Source organism: Prionailurus bengalensis, chromosome E4 (assembly GCF_016509475.1).
Source record: "Prionailurus bengalensis isolate Pbe53 chromosome E4, Fcat_Pben_1.1_paternal_pri, whole genome shotgun sequence".
NCBI lineage: Eukaryota > Metazoa > Chordata > Mammalia > Carnivora > Felidae > Prionailurus > Prionailurus bengalensis.
Window position 1 is genome coordinate 16,888,575 of NC_057360.1, and position 19,322 is coordinate 16,907,896.

The window sequence follows — 19,322 nt, forward strand, 5'->3', positions numbered from 1 at the left end:
TCTGGGCTATTATTGGGAGGTCATACCAGTAGTCCCTGAAATTCTACTAGTAATGCCCATCATTATGGGGATTGTTTTTTCCCTTTCCCTTCTGCTCTTTTCTGGAGCAAATGCTCATAGAGAGTGAACTAGCCAAAAGCACCCACTGGGAAATGGAGAATGAAAAAATCATAATCTGGAGACCCAGTGTCAGGTAGAGTAGATGATGATGTGGTTTTCTTGGTGCAGAATTCCTCCAGAGACCTTACGGTGGCATCTGATGCCCTCTTCTGCTTGGTGAGATAAGGGGATGATAAGTAGAAGTGCATCTACTTTAGAGAGAAGGGGTGTGGGGGAAGGTTCACCAGTGATTACCCTCCACCGCTCTTTCTCACAGGACGTGGTTTCCACACTCGTTAATATGGCTGTGCCAGAGAGATAACAGGATGAGAAAATGGGTCCCCCAAAAGAGATAGCGTGAGGAAGTGCCCATTAGCAGAGGTGGTGAAGGCTAAGGTGACTTTTGGTGCCGAACATCTCAGCTGCTGGTAGGCGGGCACTTGCACACGTAGGTTGATTGGTTATTGGGATTGCCTGCTTTATTTTTAGGACTCGACCAGCTGCACAACCTCACCACTGGCACTGCCACCCGGTATGAGGTGAGAGTGGACCTACAGACAGCCAACGAGTCCGCCTATGCCGTGTATGATTTCTTCCAGGTGGCCTCCAGCAAGGAGCGGTACAAGCTCTCAGTCGGGAAATACAGAGGCACGGCCGGTAAGCAAACGCATCTCCCTCCTGCTAGGGTCTCGGGCTCGAGTCCGTGGGTCTGAGGATCGTTTTGCCACGGGCCATGGATCTGGGGGATGCGGTACTGCTCTGTGAAGGTGACTTGTCCTCATTGATCATTGATGATCGAGGCCCCTCAGGCATGATGACCCTACAGGGGGTGAGCAGTAAACAGGTATGTTAAAGCAATCCTTGACCATCTGAAAGTTGGGAATTTTGTACATTACACATTGATCCCCCCACCAGTAAAAACCCTCCTCTTACGCTCCCCTGGTTCAGGCTGCTGTGCATTGGCCAATGAACCCGCATCCTGAGTGATCCATGGTGCCTGCCCACCTTGCACTGGGCTTCAGCGGTATGGCTGCTGTCCTTGCACAGAAGAGTGTGTGTGTGTGTGTGTGTGTGTGTGTGTGTGTGTGTGTGCGCGTGTGTGTGTGTGTGTGTGCGTGTGTGTTATTTGAATATTTTGCAATACTTTACCCTAAGTAAAGAGAAAAATGACAGGGCTGATTCAAACAAGAAGAAGGAAGGCCTCATTAACCTCGTAGAACTGTGACAACCCAGAAATTAGCAGTTCAGCCGAAAGCAGGGAATCTCTAACCTTGATTAGCTGCTCATTGGATGCAAGCCAGTCGATGGTGTGGTCGGTTGTGAAGGAAAAGAACAGCATAAGCAACATGACTGAAATACTGGGATTTTACCGTTGAGTTTTCTATTTAAGAGGGGAAGGTGGTGGTTGTTTTAATATATTTTAAACTTACATTTATAGTTTTTAAAAATTCCCTAACAAGTCGTTTGATTTTGCACGTTTTTGACTTTGGTGTGACTCTGTAGGGATGTGTTACCAGCTGGATCCACTGACTCTATAGGACCTGGTTGCTCCCCTTAGGCGGTCATGTAAATAGATAAGTAATAATATAAAGTAACTTTTGCCAAGTGTCACCTAGTGGTGAGGAGAATAAGGAGCTACAGGATGCGACAAGGTGGGTACGCGCCGAGGCTGTTGAAGGGAGCTTCCCCCAGGGCAGGAGGCAGGAGCTGGGTCTGAGAGGGTGGGACTTAGATGGGAAACAAAGAAGGGCCCCCCGGCCCAGGGGAGTCCATGGCGAGCAAGGACCGAGCAGAAGCAAGGGTACTGGGTGTGTCCTTGAAGCCTGAGGCCACTCAGGCCACTCCTCCTCCCCTCACGGTGGAGGACTGGGTGGAGGACTGTGAACAGATGCCTCTGGAGTGTGATCCGAAGTGGCCAGTAGCTAATGCAAAGTTACTTTTAGGTCTTATAATTTAATTGTTTTGTTTTTTTTTTTAATCACAAGAATTTTGCATTTGCTAAAATGTGATGTTGCTAGCAAGATCTTTCAGTGTGATGTTATGGATGTCTCATGGTGTAGGGGATAGTCCCCGAGACCCAGGGAGTTTGCACAGGGGCCGGTGAAGGGGTGGGTCTACTGACATGGGCACATGGGAGGAGACAAAGAGGGAGGGGTAGGCACCTACTAGCGCATGAAGAGTTTGGGTGACAGACACGGCAGAATTGTTCAAGCGTTCCGAGGGGGTGGGTGGGGGGAGCGTGCAAAGATAAGTGCGGTGTTTCAGGGAAAATCCTTGAAGAAAAAACGGACCATTGCTGGAAGAGCTGTCACTTCTCTCTGGGGGTCTGGGGTCTCCACAGGTGAAACAGGCTGGGCAACCCTTTTCTACTTGCTATACAGTTTCTGGATGTTGGGTACGCTGCACTTCATCTGCTCACAGTACAGTACGAAACGTGAAAGGCAGGCATAGGAACGAGGCAGTTAAAATAGTTGGGAAACACAGATGGACCTTCCTGGGGTTGTGACGATAAAACCGAATCGGGGGGTGGGGGGGGGGTGGGGAGGGATGGAGAGATGCTGTTTTGACCACTCAGCACTCTGCCTACCTTTTCCCCAGTTCTGGATGAAATCAGACCACATTGCTGATGGCTCATTCCTGGATCTCCAACCATTAGGTGTGAGGGGTGCACACATCACAGGCTCCCTGAGACCCCTCGGGCCCCTCCTGTCCTGCTCAGTCCACATGGAGGATAGCTGGTCTTCCTTCTTCTTGCCGTTCACTACTGACCGTGGAGATCAAGTCGGTCTGCCGGGCTAAAGATTCCCAGCCTCCGGAGACTCCACTCATGGGATCTTCCTTGGACAAGATGCGGAGTTCCTACATCTCTCCCGGAATCCCAGTGCCCCCAGCTCCCAACTGGGGACATCACTCAGGCCTGTCCACGAGGGCCGCCCATCCTCCTCTCTTCTACCGCACACCTTTTCCAACGCCTGCCCTAAAATAACCGGGAAATGAACTGATGCTAATGGGGAAAGGAGTGAAAAGGAGTCAATATATTCGTGAATTAATGTGATCCTCCTCCCAGGGACTCTATTTGCATTTTAAGTGTGATTAGGGGATAATTGCCATTCTGAGGTTGTTCAGGCCCACAGTGCTGGTCAGCGGAAGATGCCTTTTCTAATAGGAGGCCTCGGGAGACTTTCAGATCACACCACATTTTGGCAGCACTCTGGTCTCCCCATACGTGCCATTCCTAGTTGGACACTCTGAAATTGAGTGGTGGGCTTAGTGGAGTTTTAGCTTTCCTTGTATAGGCTGATTTGTCCCCAGGAGAGTTTTGAAATTTAGGAAGCTTCTGACCACTCACATCCTAAATGATGAGGTGCTGTTTAGAGGACATAGCACTCAAATAGAAGGTGAAGGGTTTGATGTCTCTGTGCATGTGCTGGCTGTCCCCATTGGAGCTCTGATTAGGATTGGGCATGTGGGACCCTGGGGGAAACGTGTCAGTCAGGACCACTCTGACTCACACTGTGCAGGTGGGCCCCCGACTTCTGCTTCCCTGAAGTCCTGTCAGAGAGCCCGTTATTCCCCCGTGAAGGAGAGCCCAGCAAGGAAGTGCCAGGTGAATATAGTTTCCGATTCTGGATCTTGGAGCAGGGCCAGGAGGACATCTAATGAGCTCTGCCTATAAGACGCTGTTCGTCTCTGGAGAGGTGATGGTGAAAACACAGACATTTGGAGTGGCGCAGAGCGACTTCTATGGGCTGACCCGTCATTTACAGCTGGGTTCAATCCCATCGACACGAGACTTGGGGATGTCCAACCAGGGATGATGGGTTCACACCCTGGGGGCACTTGGAAGCGTGGCTAAGGAATGCCACCAGCATTCAGTGGGCCCGGGCCAGGGATGCTGACTGTCCACGGTGAGGAGTTGTTCTACACAAATGCCAGTGCCTTTCTTGCTTTGAAACAGATTCTTTAACACTGGTACTTAGATTTTTTTTAACTGTTTATTTATTTTTGAGAGAAAGAGAGAATGTGAATGGACGAGGGGCAGAGAGAGAAGGAGACACAGAATCCGAAGCAGGCTCCAGGCTCTGAGCTGTCAGCACAGAGCCCAGTGCAGGGCTCGAACCCATGAACCGTGAGATGGTGACCTGAGCCAATGTCAGACACTTAACTGACTGAGCCACCCAGGCGCCCCTTAAATACTGGTACTTAAAGGCGAAACAAGTGTTGGGTTCGTGGACACAAGGGAAAGCTAGAAATGGCACACATCCACTTCCATGGGCCCATTCCTGTTCCCAGGGTTCAAGGTCCAGACAGTCTTGTGTGACTTAAAAGGGATGTGATGTCGATGGCTTCTTGGGGTCTGAGGTGGCTCAGCTGCCTGGGTCATCCTTCCCGACTCAGGAGGTGCAGGAGGAGAGCTGATCTTGGAGTGATGTTTTGACAAGATGGGTGATAACCAGCTCAGCGGCCCCACCCAGGGCTCTTATGGGGTCGCCACTGAAACGCCCAGAGTCTAAGGGACCCCCAAAAACGAACCACCAGAGTCCAGAGTCAAAGCTAAGCAGCAAGGGTCATTTATTGCAGGTTCGAACCTGGACCTCCGCGCACTCGTTGCCGGTGACGACGAGAGGTCCTGAGAGAAGTTTTTACACCCCTTTTATAGACAGGTACAAACAAGTCATGGGGAAATCAGGAATACACGGATGTGCCAAGCAACAATGATTGATCAGAAATACACGGATGTGCCAAGTCACAATGGTTGATCAGAAATACACAGTTGTGCCAAGTCACAATGGTTGATCAGAAATACACAGTTGTGCCAAGTCACAATGGTTGATCAGAAATACACAGTTGTGCCAGGCAACTATGATTGATCAGAAATACACGGATGTGCCAAGTAACAATGGTTGATCAAGAATATACGGTTGTGCCAGGCAACTATGATTGATCAGAAATACATGGGAGCGCCAAGCAATTGTACAGAAGCGGAACAAGCTGGTTAAGCTTGGTTAGGTTTCAGTTTTCCCGTAACTTAAGCTTTTAAGTTTTAATTTTCTCAGGCCTTTAAGTTTTAACTTTCTCAGGCCTCTCATTCCCCCCTTTCTCAAGTACCTGAGGACCCAATCTTGGGTCCTACAGTGCTACCTAATTAAGCTCACTTTCCATGTCAAGAAGCTGATATTGTGGCCTAAGGACCATAACCTGAATGGTGTTTAATCTATCTCTGATAAAGTTCATTATTTTGTTGAATATAATAGGGCCGACGGTAAAGAGGAGGAGGAGGCCTAGTAGGGGGCCCAAAAGGGGGAGAAGGTAAGGGAGAAACCCATGGAGTGCTGACCACAGTGGGTTCTCGGCTAGTTCTTTTCGTCGGCGTGCGAGGTCCTCTTGGAGCTGTTTGATTTTGGTCCGAACTATTCCTGATTTATTGGCATAAAAGCAACATTTTTCTTGTAGGGCTAAGCAGATGCCGCCTTGTTCTGCGGTTAGCAGATCTAACCCTCTTCTATTTTGTAACACCACTTCTGCTAGGGAATCTAGCTGATCTTGCAGATCCTGGATTGTCCCTGACAAGGCTTCGACATCGTTAATTAGCTGCCGAGATAGTCGCAGATAGGAGTGTATAGAGACTCCTAATCCTGCTGTCCCGGTAGTCAATGCGCTTGTAATTCCTAGGCCTGCCAGAAGGGGGATAACAGCCACAGCTCGTTTGGACCTGCCAGCTACAAAATCTAGACTAGGAATGGGCATGGGGGTTTTTCCTGCAACCAAATCAATATCTGGCAGTAAGGTGGCCAGGATACATACTCCAGTCCAACTCTGAGGTAGATAAGTGTAGGCTTGGTTATTTCCACAGACAAAAACGGTGGTGTTGGTACTGCATAGCGAGGAGTTAATAATGACATACTGATGGCATTGGGCAAGGGATACGACTCCTACATCTATGTTATTATTTTGGGAGGTTAGGTTATTTATAAAGCACGAGGCATTGAATGGGCTAATGAATTGAACGGGGAAGGGGTCAAGTAGGGAAGAAGGTAAGCAGTCATTGGTTATGCTGATATTAATTTCAGTGGGGATGGCGATGGGTCGGAGAGTCCGCCGGGGTAGGCAAAGCCAACAATCTTGGGCTAGACTCGGGTTAGAGATGTTTAAGAGTAAGAAAGTGGCTTCTAGAATAGACATTGTCTGAGGGTCTAACTCATAAGGATCGTGCCTAGGGAGAATTAGGGGGTGGTAATTAAGCTGTGGATACATGTGTTTTGCAATTTCTTTAAGTTTCGCTTGTGTTTCTATCTGTCTGACAGTATCTTGGGGTCCTCCGCCGTCAGACACATGTATAGGGGCTCGAGGGTTCCAGCAGACAGCTTCTCCAACTAAGCCACGGCAGCCAGCTTGAAGTTGCATATTATTATCATTAGCTTTTGCGGCCCTGGTACTCTGTAAGATAGCTGTAAAGTAAGTTGTGGAATTGTCTGGCCCCATACATTGCTGATAGGAGTCATAACAAGAGCTATGCATCGACTCCTGGAAAGTAGAGCAAGGGCATTCTGCTGTGGGGGGAAGGGGTTTAGGTTTGTCAACACATAACCACTGCTGTTTTTGGGGTCCTGTGATGTCATAGGTCTGGGTTAAGTGAGCAATTGTGGTCCCACAGTCTTGGGTTTGAGTGTATATTCGCTGATAGTGACCACCCCTTCCTATAGAGCCGGCTATTAGTCTTTTACCATGTGGCAGGGTAAGGGTTTTAACTATGCCACCTCTGCAATCACAGGGCCTTCCATACAGAACTTCATATAATTTCCGTTTGTCAACGGGGGCATTTAGTCCTCCCTCTAGGCGTTTAAGGTTGAGGGCTAGTAGGACAAGGGTTACTATCCTGAACATGTCTAGGGGAGGCACGGCGCAAGGTTAGTTTGAAGGGGTTTTTCTTACTCCGGTTTACAGTCCAAGTAGTATTCTTATCAGTGTGTCCCACGAGGTCAGACAGCGGGTCGACAGGTTTTACGTGGGTGTGGTGAATCCAGGTGGGGAGGTTATCTACCTTGATGGCGGTGGGAGTCGTCAGGATGATTTGGTGAGGTCCTTTCCACCTGGGTTCAAGGTTCTCCTGCCGGTGTCGCTTGACGAGGACCCAGTCTCCTGGATGATACTGATGAGGAGTGGGTGGGAGTTCTGCCTCATACAGTTCTTTTAGTTTAGGCCACACGGCCTCATGAACCCGCTGTAGAGCCCTGAGAGAAGACAAGAGGCTGTTATCTTGGTCTAATTGAATGAGGTTTGACTTAAGATCAGGTATAATAGGTGTGGGTCTGCCAAACATGATTTCATAGGGTGTAAGACCCAACTTGTATGGGGAGTTGCGAACCCTGTACAGAGCGTAGGGGAGTAACTCTACCCAATTAGCGCCAGTCTCCATAGTCAATTTAGTAAGGGTCTCTTTTAATGTTCTATTCATTCTTTCTACTTGTCCTGAGCTTTGGGGCCGGTAAGCACAATGTAATTTCCAATCTGCCCCAAGTATGGAAGCCAATCCCTGACTTACCTTAGAGACGAATGCAGGCCCATTGTCTGACCCTATCATGACTGGAAAACCATACCTGGGCAGGATTTCCTCTAGGATCTTTTTGGCTACTATCTGCGCCGTTTCCTTCTTGGTTGGAAAGGCTTCAGTCCATCCTGAAAAAGTGTCTATGAACACTAGTAAGTATTTATAGCCATATTTGCCGGGCTTTACCTCGGTGAAGTCCACTTCCCAGTGGGCTCCTGGTATGGTTCCTCTTTTCCGGTGGCCATGAGCTGTGACGTGTGGGTGCGCGTTTTGGAGTTGACATGTGGAACAGGCTGTCACAACCCTTTCCGTCTGGTCAGAGATGTTTCTTAATACCAGTTTGGATTGTCTGAGGAGATCCTGAAGTCTTCGGGGCCCCAAATGGGTAGAGTGGTGTATTTTTGTAAGGATGGCATGGCCCAATTTTTCGGGAAGGATAAGGCGGTCTCTAGAGTCCCTCCACCATCCATCTGTAACTTGGGTCATGGGGAGCTTGCGCATCCAGATAAGATCATCCTCTGAGTATTCAGGCTGTGGGGGTAAATCCCGGGGCCCTGGGTCTGGTAGCTGCGCAGGGAGTACTTGAATGGGGTTTTGTGCTACCTGGCGTGCAGTCTGGTCAGCAAGGTTATTTCCTCGAGAGACTGGATCAGTTATTTTTTGGTGACCCGGGCAATGTACTATGGCCAATTTTTTAGGGGCCCAAATAGCGGCCAATAGGGCTAGAATTTCATCTTTATTTTTGATGTCTTTGCCTTCAGCAGTGAGTAGTCCCCTCTCACGGTATATTGCCCCATGTATGTGGGCCGTAGCAAAGGCATACCGGCTGTCTGTATATATAGTCACTTTGCGGTCCTGCCCCATTTTTAATGCTTGGGTTAATGCAATTAGTTCTGCCCTTTGGGCAGAAGTCCCTGGGGGCAGAGCCTCTGCCCATATCACTTCAGTCTCAGATGTCACTGCTGCCCCTGCATACCTCTGCCCTTGATGGACGAAGCTGCTTCCGTCAGTAAACCAGGTGACCTCAGCATCAGGTAATGGCTGGTCCTGTAGGTCTTCCCTTGTTCCATGAATCTGTGCTAGGATGTCTGCACAGTCATGGAGCGGGGAGTCCATGTCAGGGTCGGGTAGCAGCGAGGCTGGGTTTAAAGTTCGGGGAGGGGTGTATGTGATCCGCAAAGGATTTAACAGGAGTCCCTGATAGTGGACCATCCGAGCATTGCTCATCCACCTATCGGGGGGCTGCTTGAGTACTCCTTCAATGGCGTGGGGTGTGGTGACATGTAACTCTTGACCCAGGGACAGCTTATCGGCATCTTTAACCATTAGGGCTGTAGCCGCTATTATTCGGAGACAAGGGGGCCATCCTGCGGCTACAGGGTCCAGTTTCTTTGAGAGATAGGCCACTGGTCTGGGCCATGGACCTAAATGCTGGGTCAGCACTGCCTTAGCTATGCCCTTGTGCTCATCCACATATAAGTGGAAAGGTTTAGAGATATCGGGCAGTCCTAGAGCTGGGGCCGATAGGAGGGCTCTTTTTATCTGTTGGAATGCCTGCTCAGCTTCCGCAGACCATTCAAACGATGGTTGGTTTTTAGAAACTGCGTACAGGGGTTTGGCCATTTCAGCAAAACCTGGGATCCACAATCGGCAAAATCCCGCAGACCCTAGGAATTCTCTCACCTGGCGAGGCGTGTTGGGTCGCGGGATGCGGAGGACAGTCTCTTTCCGAGCATCAGTGAGCCATCTTTGTCCTCCTTTTAGTAAGTACCCCAGATATATTACCTCAGACTTGCAGATTTGGGCCTTCTTAGCGGACGCGCGGTACCCTAGGCTCTCCAGCGTCTGTAGGAGGTTTTTTGTCCCCACGAGGCAGGCTTCTCGGGTCTCAGCTGCAACAAGGAGGTCGTCTACATATTGTAGGAGAGACACATTTGGGTTTAATTTCCGGTACTCACTTAAATCTTCGTGGAGGGCTTCATCAAATAGGGTAGGGGAGTTTTTAAATCCTTGTGGAAGTCGGGTCCAGGTGAGTTGTCCATTTATGCCTCTTTCCGGGTCCGCCCACTCGAATGCAAAGATATCTTGGCTCTTGGGGGCCAAGGGCAGGCTGAAGAAGGCATCCTTTAAATCAAGAACAGTATACCATCGTTTGTCTGGGCTGAGGGTACTGAGAAGAGTATAAGGGTTGGGCACGGTAGGGTGTATGTCCATAACCCGTTTGTTGACCTCTCTTAGGTCTTGTACTGGCCGATAATCTCCACCATTAGGCTTGCGCACAGGCAACAATGGGGTATTCCATGCCGAATGGCATGGCTTAAGGATACCGGCGTCAAGGAGGCGGCAGATGTGTGGGGTAATGCCCAGCCTGGCTTCTGCTGACATGGGGTACTGCTTGACCCTCACGGGGTCAGCCCCTGGCTTAACTTCTATGAATAGAGCGGGACGATGTTTTGCCAGCCCTATTCCCCCGGTTTCTGCCCAGGCTCCGGGACACCAGTGGAGCCAGTAGCTAATATCCTGTTCCGGGAAGGGTGGAGTTTGGTGAAGCCGATATTCATCTTCCAGTCGTATGGTGAGGACCGAGGTAGGTTGGTCCTGGGAGTCAGTTACTTTAGGCCCTCCGGGCTGAAAGTGAATTTGAACTCCCATTTTTGTGAGGAGATCTCTTCCCAGTAAGGGGCAGGGACTATCTGGGATGACCAAAAAGGAATGGGTTACCCTTCCTGTCCCTAGATCCACTGTTCGTTGGGTGGTCCAAGGATATTTTTTTGTCCCTGTAGCTCCTTGGACCCAGGACGACTTATCAGAGATTTTTCCGTGAGGGTCAGTGAGTACTGAATGCTGTGCTCCTGTATCCACAAGGAATTGCACAGGAGTCCCCTCCACTTGTAGGATTACCCTGGGCTCGGGGAGGGGGTCCGAACCCCGTCCCCCCTATTCTGAGTTCTGGGTAAATAGGATGGGGGCCGCGCTGGTTTGCCATTGCTTTGACCCTGAGCGCAGTTGCTTCTTTTTGGGACAGTCACGAATCCAATGTCCTTTTTCTTTACAGTAGGCGCATTGGTCTTTGTCTAGGGGGAGCCTAGGAGGGCGAGTTTTTTGTTCTCCTGTGGGCCCTTGATCCTTTTGAACTATGGCGGCTAAAACTTTAGTCATTTCCCTGGTAGCTTTGAGCTGCTTGTCCTCTGGAGCGTCCCGATTATTATATACTCGGTGAGCAATGCGGAGTAAATCCTGGATCTGTTTTCCCTCTAAATCCTCTAATTTTTGGAGTTTCTTTTTGATATCAGGGGCAGCCTGGTTTACAAACGACATTACAACAGCAGCCTGATTTTCAGGAGCCTCAGGGTCCATGGGAGTATACTGCCTAAAGGCTTCCATTAATCTCTCTAAAAAGGTGACAGGGCTCTCTGTCTTACCTTGTACTACCGAGTATACTTTGGCCAAATTGGTGGGCTTGCGTGCTGCAGCCCGGAGACCCGCCATTAGAGTCTGGCGATAAATGAGCAGTCGTCCCCTACCTTCTGCCGCGTTGTGGTTCCAATCAGGCCGAGTTAGGGGAAATGCTGCATTAATGAGGTCAGGGTTAACAGTGGGTTGACCATCTTCCCCGGGGACCAGCTTCCGTGCTTCAAGTTGAATTCTCTCTCTCTCCTCTGTGGTAAACAGGATTCGCAAAAGCTGTTGGCAGTCATCCCAGGTAGGCTGGTGGGTAAACATTATGCTCTCTAGGAGGGCTATAAGATCTTTAGGGTTATCAGAAAACCGAGCGTTTTGAATTTTCCAATTATAAAGGTCACTGGTGGAAAAGGGCCAATACTGGAGTCGGGGATTGCCCGTTTCATCGGGGGGTCCTATTTCCCGCAGGGGTAAGGCTACAGTGGAGTCGGGGATGTGAGGGCTTGGCTCACGCTGGGTGCGCCCTCGGGTTCGGCCGGCTGGCCCTTCATGGTTGATTACATTTGCAATAGGGCTAGGTGCTGCCGCTGCCTGTAGCCTCCCCGGTTCTGGCACAACTGCCGCTTCCCGCCCCCCCGGTTCCCCTTGAGGGGCGACCAGCGGGGCAGCTGGTGGGGCGGCCGCTGCGGGTAGGGCCTGGGGTGCAAGGGGAGGGGGTAGATAGGGTGGGGGGTCCAGGGATAGTAGGTCCTGGCTATCAGGCAATATGGGATGTAGGGGTGCTGAGGGGGTTCGCGGCTTGGTTGGGTCAGTGGAGCGTGCCGCGAGAATCTTACAGGACCCTGAGGAAAGGAAGGGGGACATCCAGGGTGGAGGGTTCTCAATAAGGTCTTGCCAGACGAGGATGTAGGGAACCTGGTCTGGGTGGCCCTCCTCTCCTGGCCGGAGGGTTTTGGCCCTTACCTTGGCAACTATAGGCAAATAAAAAGTGCCCTCAGTAGGCCAGCCCACCCCGAAAGTGGGCCACTCAGACCGGCAGAAAGTGATGAGTCTCGGCCGGCGGATGTCCAGGCTTAGGTTATGGCCTCTAGCCTGAACATCTTTGAAATTAGCTAGAAGGAGGGAGAGAGGTGTACTCTGGTTTTGTCCCATAGCCTGTATAGGTAAAGAATAAATGGGCTAAATTAGTTTAGGTTCCGGAAGCGAGTTGGATATTCCTGCAGGGGAGAGGAGACAAGTTAAATCGCAAGCGCGGCGGCAAACAAAAGGTGCCTTAGAGTAGAGACCAGATACAGAACGGGTGTCCTTAACCCGAACAAAGAGTTCTGATGGGCCAAAATAGTGCCCCAGACGGGAGCCAGAGGACGTCTCCTACTGGTCCCGACTGACTTCCCTATAGCGCGTCCGCCAGGGCTAGGTCAGTCACTGATACAGATCCCGCGCGGGAGAGCCAGAAATGAACAGACAACAGACTCAGACACAGACGGAGCCAGCTCACTTACTGATCGGTCTCAGAAATGACCCGTTGACTTGGGGTCTGGTGGGTTTGGGGGGGGGGCCTTCCCGGCCAATGCACCAAATGAAACGCCCAGAGTCTAAGGGACCCCCAAAAACGAACCACCAGAGTCCAGAGTCAAAGCTAAGCAGCAAGGGTCATTTATTGCAGGTTCGAACCTGGACCTCCGCGCACTCGTTGCCGGTGACGACGAGAGGTCCTGAGAGAAGTTTTTACACCCCTTTTATAGACAGGTACAAACAAGTCATGGGGAAATCAGGAATACACGGATGTGCCAAGCAACAATGATTGATCAGAAATACACGGATGTGCCAAGTCACAATGGTTGATCAGAAATACACAGTTGTGCCAAGTCACAATGGTTGATCAGAAATACACAGTTGTGCCAAGTCACAATGGTTGATCAGAAATACACAGTTGTGCCAGGCAACTATGATTGATCAGAAATACACGGATGTGCCAAGTAACAATGGTTGATCAAGAATATACGGTTGTGCCAGGCAACTATGATTGATCAGAAATACATGGGAGCGCCAAGCAATTGTACAGAAGCGGAACAAGCTGGTTAAGCTTGGTTAGGTTTCAGTTTTCCCGTAACTTAAGCTTTTAAGTTTTAATTTTCTCAGGCCTTTAAGTTTTAACTTTCTCAGGCCTCTCACCACCAACCCCACACGCACCTCCTGAGGGGAGCCAGCCGCCCACCCAAAGCCATTGTACTAGAAGTTAAGGCTGCTTATTTCTCATCCAATGTTTTCTCCTCAAACTCTGATAGAAGAGAGAGGGTCTGACGACCACTGGCTTTTCTACTTTATCTTACTTAGGGAGATAAGCTTAATAGATCAGAACACCGTGTTGGCTGGGGCCTGACGACCAGAGCAAAGCAATTTCTTGATTCATGACTATCCTCGCTGTCCATGCTCTGAACATCAGCATGGCTTCATTTTCTGGAAGGGAGCAAATCCATCCTGGAATAAACTGCCACACTTAGTCCGAAACCTGCTTCGCTTTCCTTGATCCCAGTGCCTAAGGTTCGATAACTGTGAACAAATCGTTAAGAAACAGCCTCCGCACAGATTCTTAGGAAACAGCTCTAGGAACTTTAGACGCGCGTTCGGTAAGCTGAGCTCATTAAAAGAGTGTCACCAAGGGAGCCATCGCGTGTTATTTTAAGCTGTAGTTAACTGTCTGCTAGAGAGCTGAAGGGGAGAGAGATGTGTACGACTCCAGCGACTACACGCCTTTCCTCAGTTGGAGGAAACTCTTGGGGGCAGGGGCCCTTCCGCTGTCTTAGCAGGAATGGCCTGTGTCCCCTGCTCTCACTCCCCTGCTTTCGCTGGGGAAGCCATCAAGGAGCCATTGTTCAAGCTGCAAAGTCAGACGGACAATCTGGGACAATCTGGGACCTTCCCTTTTCATAATGTGTTGTTAACTCTTCACATACATCTGCCCCCTTCCTCCCCCAACTAAGTTCTTGAGGGCGGGGACCTCCTCCATCTGTTTTCCCAGAGCTGAGCTTGGTGCTGGGCCCAGCAGGTGTTCTCATGGTTCCTGAATAAATGAAGGAAGTTGCAGACCGACGTTCTGAAGGGCTTGTTGTCCTCAGAAGAGCTTGTTAAAATGCAGACTGCAGGCGGGTACTGCCTCGGAGTTTCTGGTTCTGTGGATCCGGGGTGGGGGTGGAGCTGAGAATGTGCCTTTCTAACAAATTCCCAGGTGCTGCTGATGCTGCTGGTCCAGGGGCCACACCGGGAGAACCAGAGACGGCCTGCTCTGGTTCGAGTAATTAAAGGTCTCTACTGAAATAAGGCAGCCGCAGGCAAGTTGGTGTGTCAGGGAGGACCCTGGACTGGGAATCTGAGGACTGAGGTTTGAGTCCCGGCCCTACTATCTGGGGACAGTGGGACCTTGACAAGTCCCCAGAGTCTAACCTCTGTGAGTCTGTCTCCTCATGGGACTGCCGGCTGCCTGGCCCACCTTGTAGGCTGGCGTGGGGACAGAGGGGGAGGATACGGATGTGAAGGTGGTCGGTGGCTCAGGGGTCAGATGAAAACCTAAGTGTTGTCATGATAGGAACACAACTTAGGATTGATTCAGGCCCTTGTCACCTTTTATGAGCTGAATTAAGAATTAAACTGATACAAAGATGATACATACCATGGGGGAAATGGTAGAAATACAAGTCAGATGATTCAAGCGGATTTCCAGACAGGATGTAATGAAGCACCGAACTGTATATATGTGCCAGGAGGGCCTGGGAAACTCGGGAGTGTGTGCTGGGAGGGGGTGTGGGAGGATTATTAAGGAGACCGACCCTTCCTCAGGAGTGGGGTCCAGCTGGGCTTTGAGGGGCGTTTAGGAGTTGGACCGGGGAGGGCAGAGGTGTGGAGGGCAGACCTGTCTGCTGCACAAGCCGTGTGTGCCTGTGGGGACAGCGGGCCAGGAGATGGTGCGAAGGGTACAAGCCAAATTACAGGCTGCAAAGCAAAGCAAGGAGGAGCGGCTCCTTCCCTGTCGTGGGTGGTGGGAAGGACATTGACCTGAGAGCATGAAAGTGGACACTTAATGCTTCAGGAAGGCCGGGAGGGCTGTCGTGTTGATGCAGGCCCGAGGAGAGGAGAGCAGGCCGTGTGGCAGCCCCGGGAGTGAGGCCATCTGTGAGTGATCCTCAGGAAGAAGGGCTCCGTAGAGGGGTACATGGGATTGGCAAATGTGGCTCGGAGTTCGAGACTGGGGTGGCTAAGAGGATGGCCGAGTGAGGGCAGGGAATATGGGAGAGGGGTGGTCAGGTGCTGGGAGGAGAGCCGACAAGTTTGGTTTCAGATGTTTGGTTATTTTACGTGACTGTGTAGCCTCTGAGTGAAAATGCTGGAAGGGAGCAAGCTGTTGGAAGCTATTGGAGAAACAGGCCTGAAGTTTGGGTGACAGGCCAGGAAGGAGAATCTCTTCATCTGTATCATGTCCTCACCTTGGCCGTTTTCAGAGACAAGTGATTTACCTGTGACATAAATGGCCAGATCTTTGGCGTTTTCATGCCCAGAGATTGTCCTGCTGAGCCCAGAGTTCCATCACCATCTCAGCGGCCGAACTTCACCGTTCACCCATTATCTCTCCTCTCCCACAGGGGATGCTCTTACTTACCACAACGGATGGAAGTTTACAACTTTTGACAGAGACAACGATATTGCCCTCAGCAACTGTGCCCTGACACATCATGGTGGCTGGTGGTATAAGAACTGCCACTTGGCCAACCCCAACGGCAGATACGGGGAGACCAAACACAGTGAGGTAGGCGACAGGTGCACTTTTTTTGTTCCAAGCTCTGCCCAAAGCTTTGCATTCCCAAAGCGACACTCTCCACGCTGGTTTGGCTACCTCTCTCCTTCTGATGCTCTCAGTCGGGGCAGTGGGGCTTCTTCTCCAGGCTCTATGGCCTGGAGGCCAAGGCCTCCCCTGCCCACCCGCTGTAGCCCTTCCCCACTCTGCATTCCCACCAGAGCTGCAAACTTAGTGTAGGTGGGTGGGAGCTCAGGCTGCCCACTGCTGGACAGAGACAGGTGACATGGATTATGCACCATCTGTTTCCGGGCCACCCATGGACACCGTCTTCGTAACAAAATACCATGGGCTGGGTGGCTGGAACGAGACACATTTGTTTCTCAGTTCTGGAGGCTAGGAAGTCCACGATCAAGTTGCCTGCTAGCCGATTCGGTTCCTGGTGAAAGCTCTCTTTCTGTCTTGAGGATGGTGGCCTTTTCACTGTGTCCTCCTATGGTGGAGAGAGAGAGAGAGAGAGAGAGAGAGAGAGAGAGAGAGAGAGAGAGAGACAGAGCTCTCATCTCTCTTCCTTTTCTTACAAGGGCACTAATCCCATCATGGGGGACCCACCCTCATGATCTCATCAACCCTGATTACCTCCCCAAGGTCCCACCTCCAGAGACTACCACTTTGGGGGTTAGGACTTCAACATATGCCTTGGGGGCAGGTGGGAACTAACATTCTATTCATAACTTCAGAATTCTTTCTAGTTGTTCTCCCAGTGAAACCACAACTATTTGCCTTAAGTCCTTTGATCACCAGGAAAACAAGTTTTTTCTGTCTTTGATCTGACCCACTTTTGGGTCCACTTCATCCAGAGCCACTCAGAGTCTACCCAGAGTGTTGTGCTAAACTTCTCTCTCCATTTCAGGAGGTGCACCCAGGACTGAGAGTTCTTGATGGCTCCTCTCCCCTTCCTTGCTCTGAAACTTTCCTACCAGTGATTTCTCAAACCTCCATGACCCGTGGACATCATCTCGACTCCTTGCCAGGCATCTCCTGACTGCTCCCACACATCTTCTTGAAAATGGCGTCTTGTTGCCATGAGCTCCTCCCCACCTTGGGTTTCTAACTTCCCACCCTGGGTCTATTCTAGCCTTCAGGAAGCCACCGCTCCCCAGAACTTACCTTATAACCGGTGTCACTGTAAATATTAGCTCATCTCAAGTCCAGGTACAGTTTGATTACTTTGGCCCTGACCAGACAGGCAGGGGGGGCTCCCAATCCTTGTGTGATTTTTCAAAGGGAAGAAGAAATGTTCCCCCAGGGAGGCCAAGGAGGGTGGGTCCATGAATCATGGTGGCAGCATGTGGGCTGACTCAGGAAAGCCTGTGATCAGAGATCAAATATTTGAAATGAGCAGCCAGCATGCCCTAAACCATCCCCATATTTGCTAATAAAAGACATTCATCTGGTTAATGTGCTTTTCACAGTCTGCAAGGCATTTAGCTTCTTGTTTATTATTTACCTCACAAATTAAAATACATAAAATTGGTCACTTGGGCTCTTTATTGGCCAGGTTGCAAGGTTATTAAGTGAATTAAATATTATTACGCTCACCAGTCAAAAGACATAAAATGAAATTTAGTTTTCAGCAGGCTATTCGTTACCCCAGAGCTAGTATCTAAACAGTTTAAATTGAAAATGATTTTACACGATTGGCCAATTAATATGTTTATTTTTGCCTTTAATTTTTTGGAAAGGAAAAGAGTGAGGCAAAGATATTGTGCCTGTTGCTGGCCAGGTTGACCCTGTGTTAGCTTTGCTGCCTCGGGCTCCCCGGCCCCCTGGGCTCACACCCTATCCTCACACCCTATCCAACCACCAGGTGGAGGTGGTGGGGGCTTCTGAGTCATCAGCCTAACTTCAGCTGCCCAGCAGAGGGCATACATTTCTATTTTTTTTTATTAGTTTTTAATTTTTTATATTAAATATAATTTATCAAGTCAGTTTCCATACAACAATACCCAGTGCTCATCCCAACAGGGAGGGCACATGTTTCTAGATTCAGCTGTACTTCCCTTATCATAACTACCCCAGTAACCACCTGTCTTCCTTAAGCAGAGAGGGTGTGGTCCTCCCCTCCCCTCCCCTCCCTGCAAAGAAGCGTTCCTTTGTACCTTGTACCTTAACCCATCCCACCCTCCTCCCTAGTGCCTTTTCTTGATGTTGGCTTTTTTTCTTTCTTTCTTTCTTTCTTTCTTTCTTTCTTTCTTTCTTTCTTTCTTTCTTTCTTTCTTTCTTTCTTTCTTCCTATGTAGGGGGTGAACTGGGAGCCATGGAAAGGACATGAATTCTCCATTCCTTATGTGGAGTTGAAAATCCGCCCTCATGGCTACAGTGGAGAGCACGTCCTGGACAGAAAGAAGCGGACACTAGGAGAAAATTCGAGAATGTTCTGATGGCCTATTTGAACAGTCATCACACGAGACAAGACCAGCCCAGGGTTGGGGCTATGTAGGCTTGGGGCAAGGTGGGTAGTGGTGACTGGTTAATGGAAGTTTGAGGGATACTCCTGGCCTCTGGTTTCTGAGATGGCTGGGTAACCTCCAGGACAAAGTGTGTGACCAAACTTCAGACCACACAGGTCTCTGTCACCTGCATTTCTGCCCATCTGTATTGGGGACCTGCAAATCAACACAATAGTATATATGAGAAAGAACACCGGACTGCAAGTTCGTCAGTCTGTCTTCAGTAGCAAATATATGGGATTGGGGAGTAGGGGGAAGGGAAAAGAATCATCTAGCACTTCACCAGTTGGTGTGTGTGTGTGTGTGTGTGTGTGTGTGTGTGTGTGTGTATCTTTTCTCTAGAAAGCTGTACCAAGGAGGGGTTCTATTTGATGACCAAGGAGCTTAACGTAATCTGATGCTTGTTACCTCCCATGACCACTGGGATTTGAGGAAAAAGGTATAAATCTTCACCTGTTTAAAAAATGCTAGATCAGGAGAAAGAACAAAGGGACCAAGACTGATTCACATCGAGCTAAGTTGTGACCAGTATCCAGCAGGCTGGGAACCAAGCTTCCATGTTACCCCCCTTTTCAAGTTCCCCCTTCCCACATATTTGCATAATCACTTTCAGAGATCTGCATATGTTGTGAATAAATTCTCACTCGTTTCAGCTTTAAATAACTGGACTCTTTGGTGATTGGTCCCTCCCAAAGACTCTTCAGTGACTCTCTTTCATGCCCTCAAGTCTTCAGCCCTGCCCCTTTCCTTGGGCCCCCACACTGTTGGGCCTGTAGGTGTTCTGAAGGTGCCCAGCAGAAGCTTCTTGTTTGCTCAGGCACTTGACAGGTCGGGTCCTTTGGGTTTACTTTCCTACCCCTTTGGAAAGTTTCTCTGTAGCGAAGTCAGTGATCATTATTAAAAGTAACTTACATTCTGAGTCAAGAAAAAAAACAACACCTGGTTTTTAAAAAATTTGCCTTGTGTTATT

At 49.8% G+C, this 19,322-nt stretch overlaps 1 protein-coding gene across 2 annotated transcripts in view; it reads left to right on the plus strand.

The window, feature by feature from the left end:
* The window catches only part of TNN (tenascin N), a 64,359-nt gene extending 45,347 nt beyond the window's left edge, over window positions 1-19,012 (plus strand). For both annotated transcript variants that reach the window (XM_043567717.1, XM_043567716.1), the window contains exons 17-19: window positions 589-756; window positions 15,688-15,851; window positions 18,143-19,012. In XM_043567717.1, the coding sequence (XP_043423652.1) occupies window positions 589-756; window positions 15,688-15,851; window positions 18,143-18,283 (473 nt within the window). In that variant the 3' untranslated portion in view covers window positions 18,284-19,012. The remainder of the gene's footprint in view (window positions 1-588; window positions 757-15,687; window positions 15,852-18,142) is intronic.
* The last annotated feature ends 310 nt before the right edge of the window (window positions 19,013-19,322 follow it).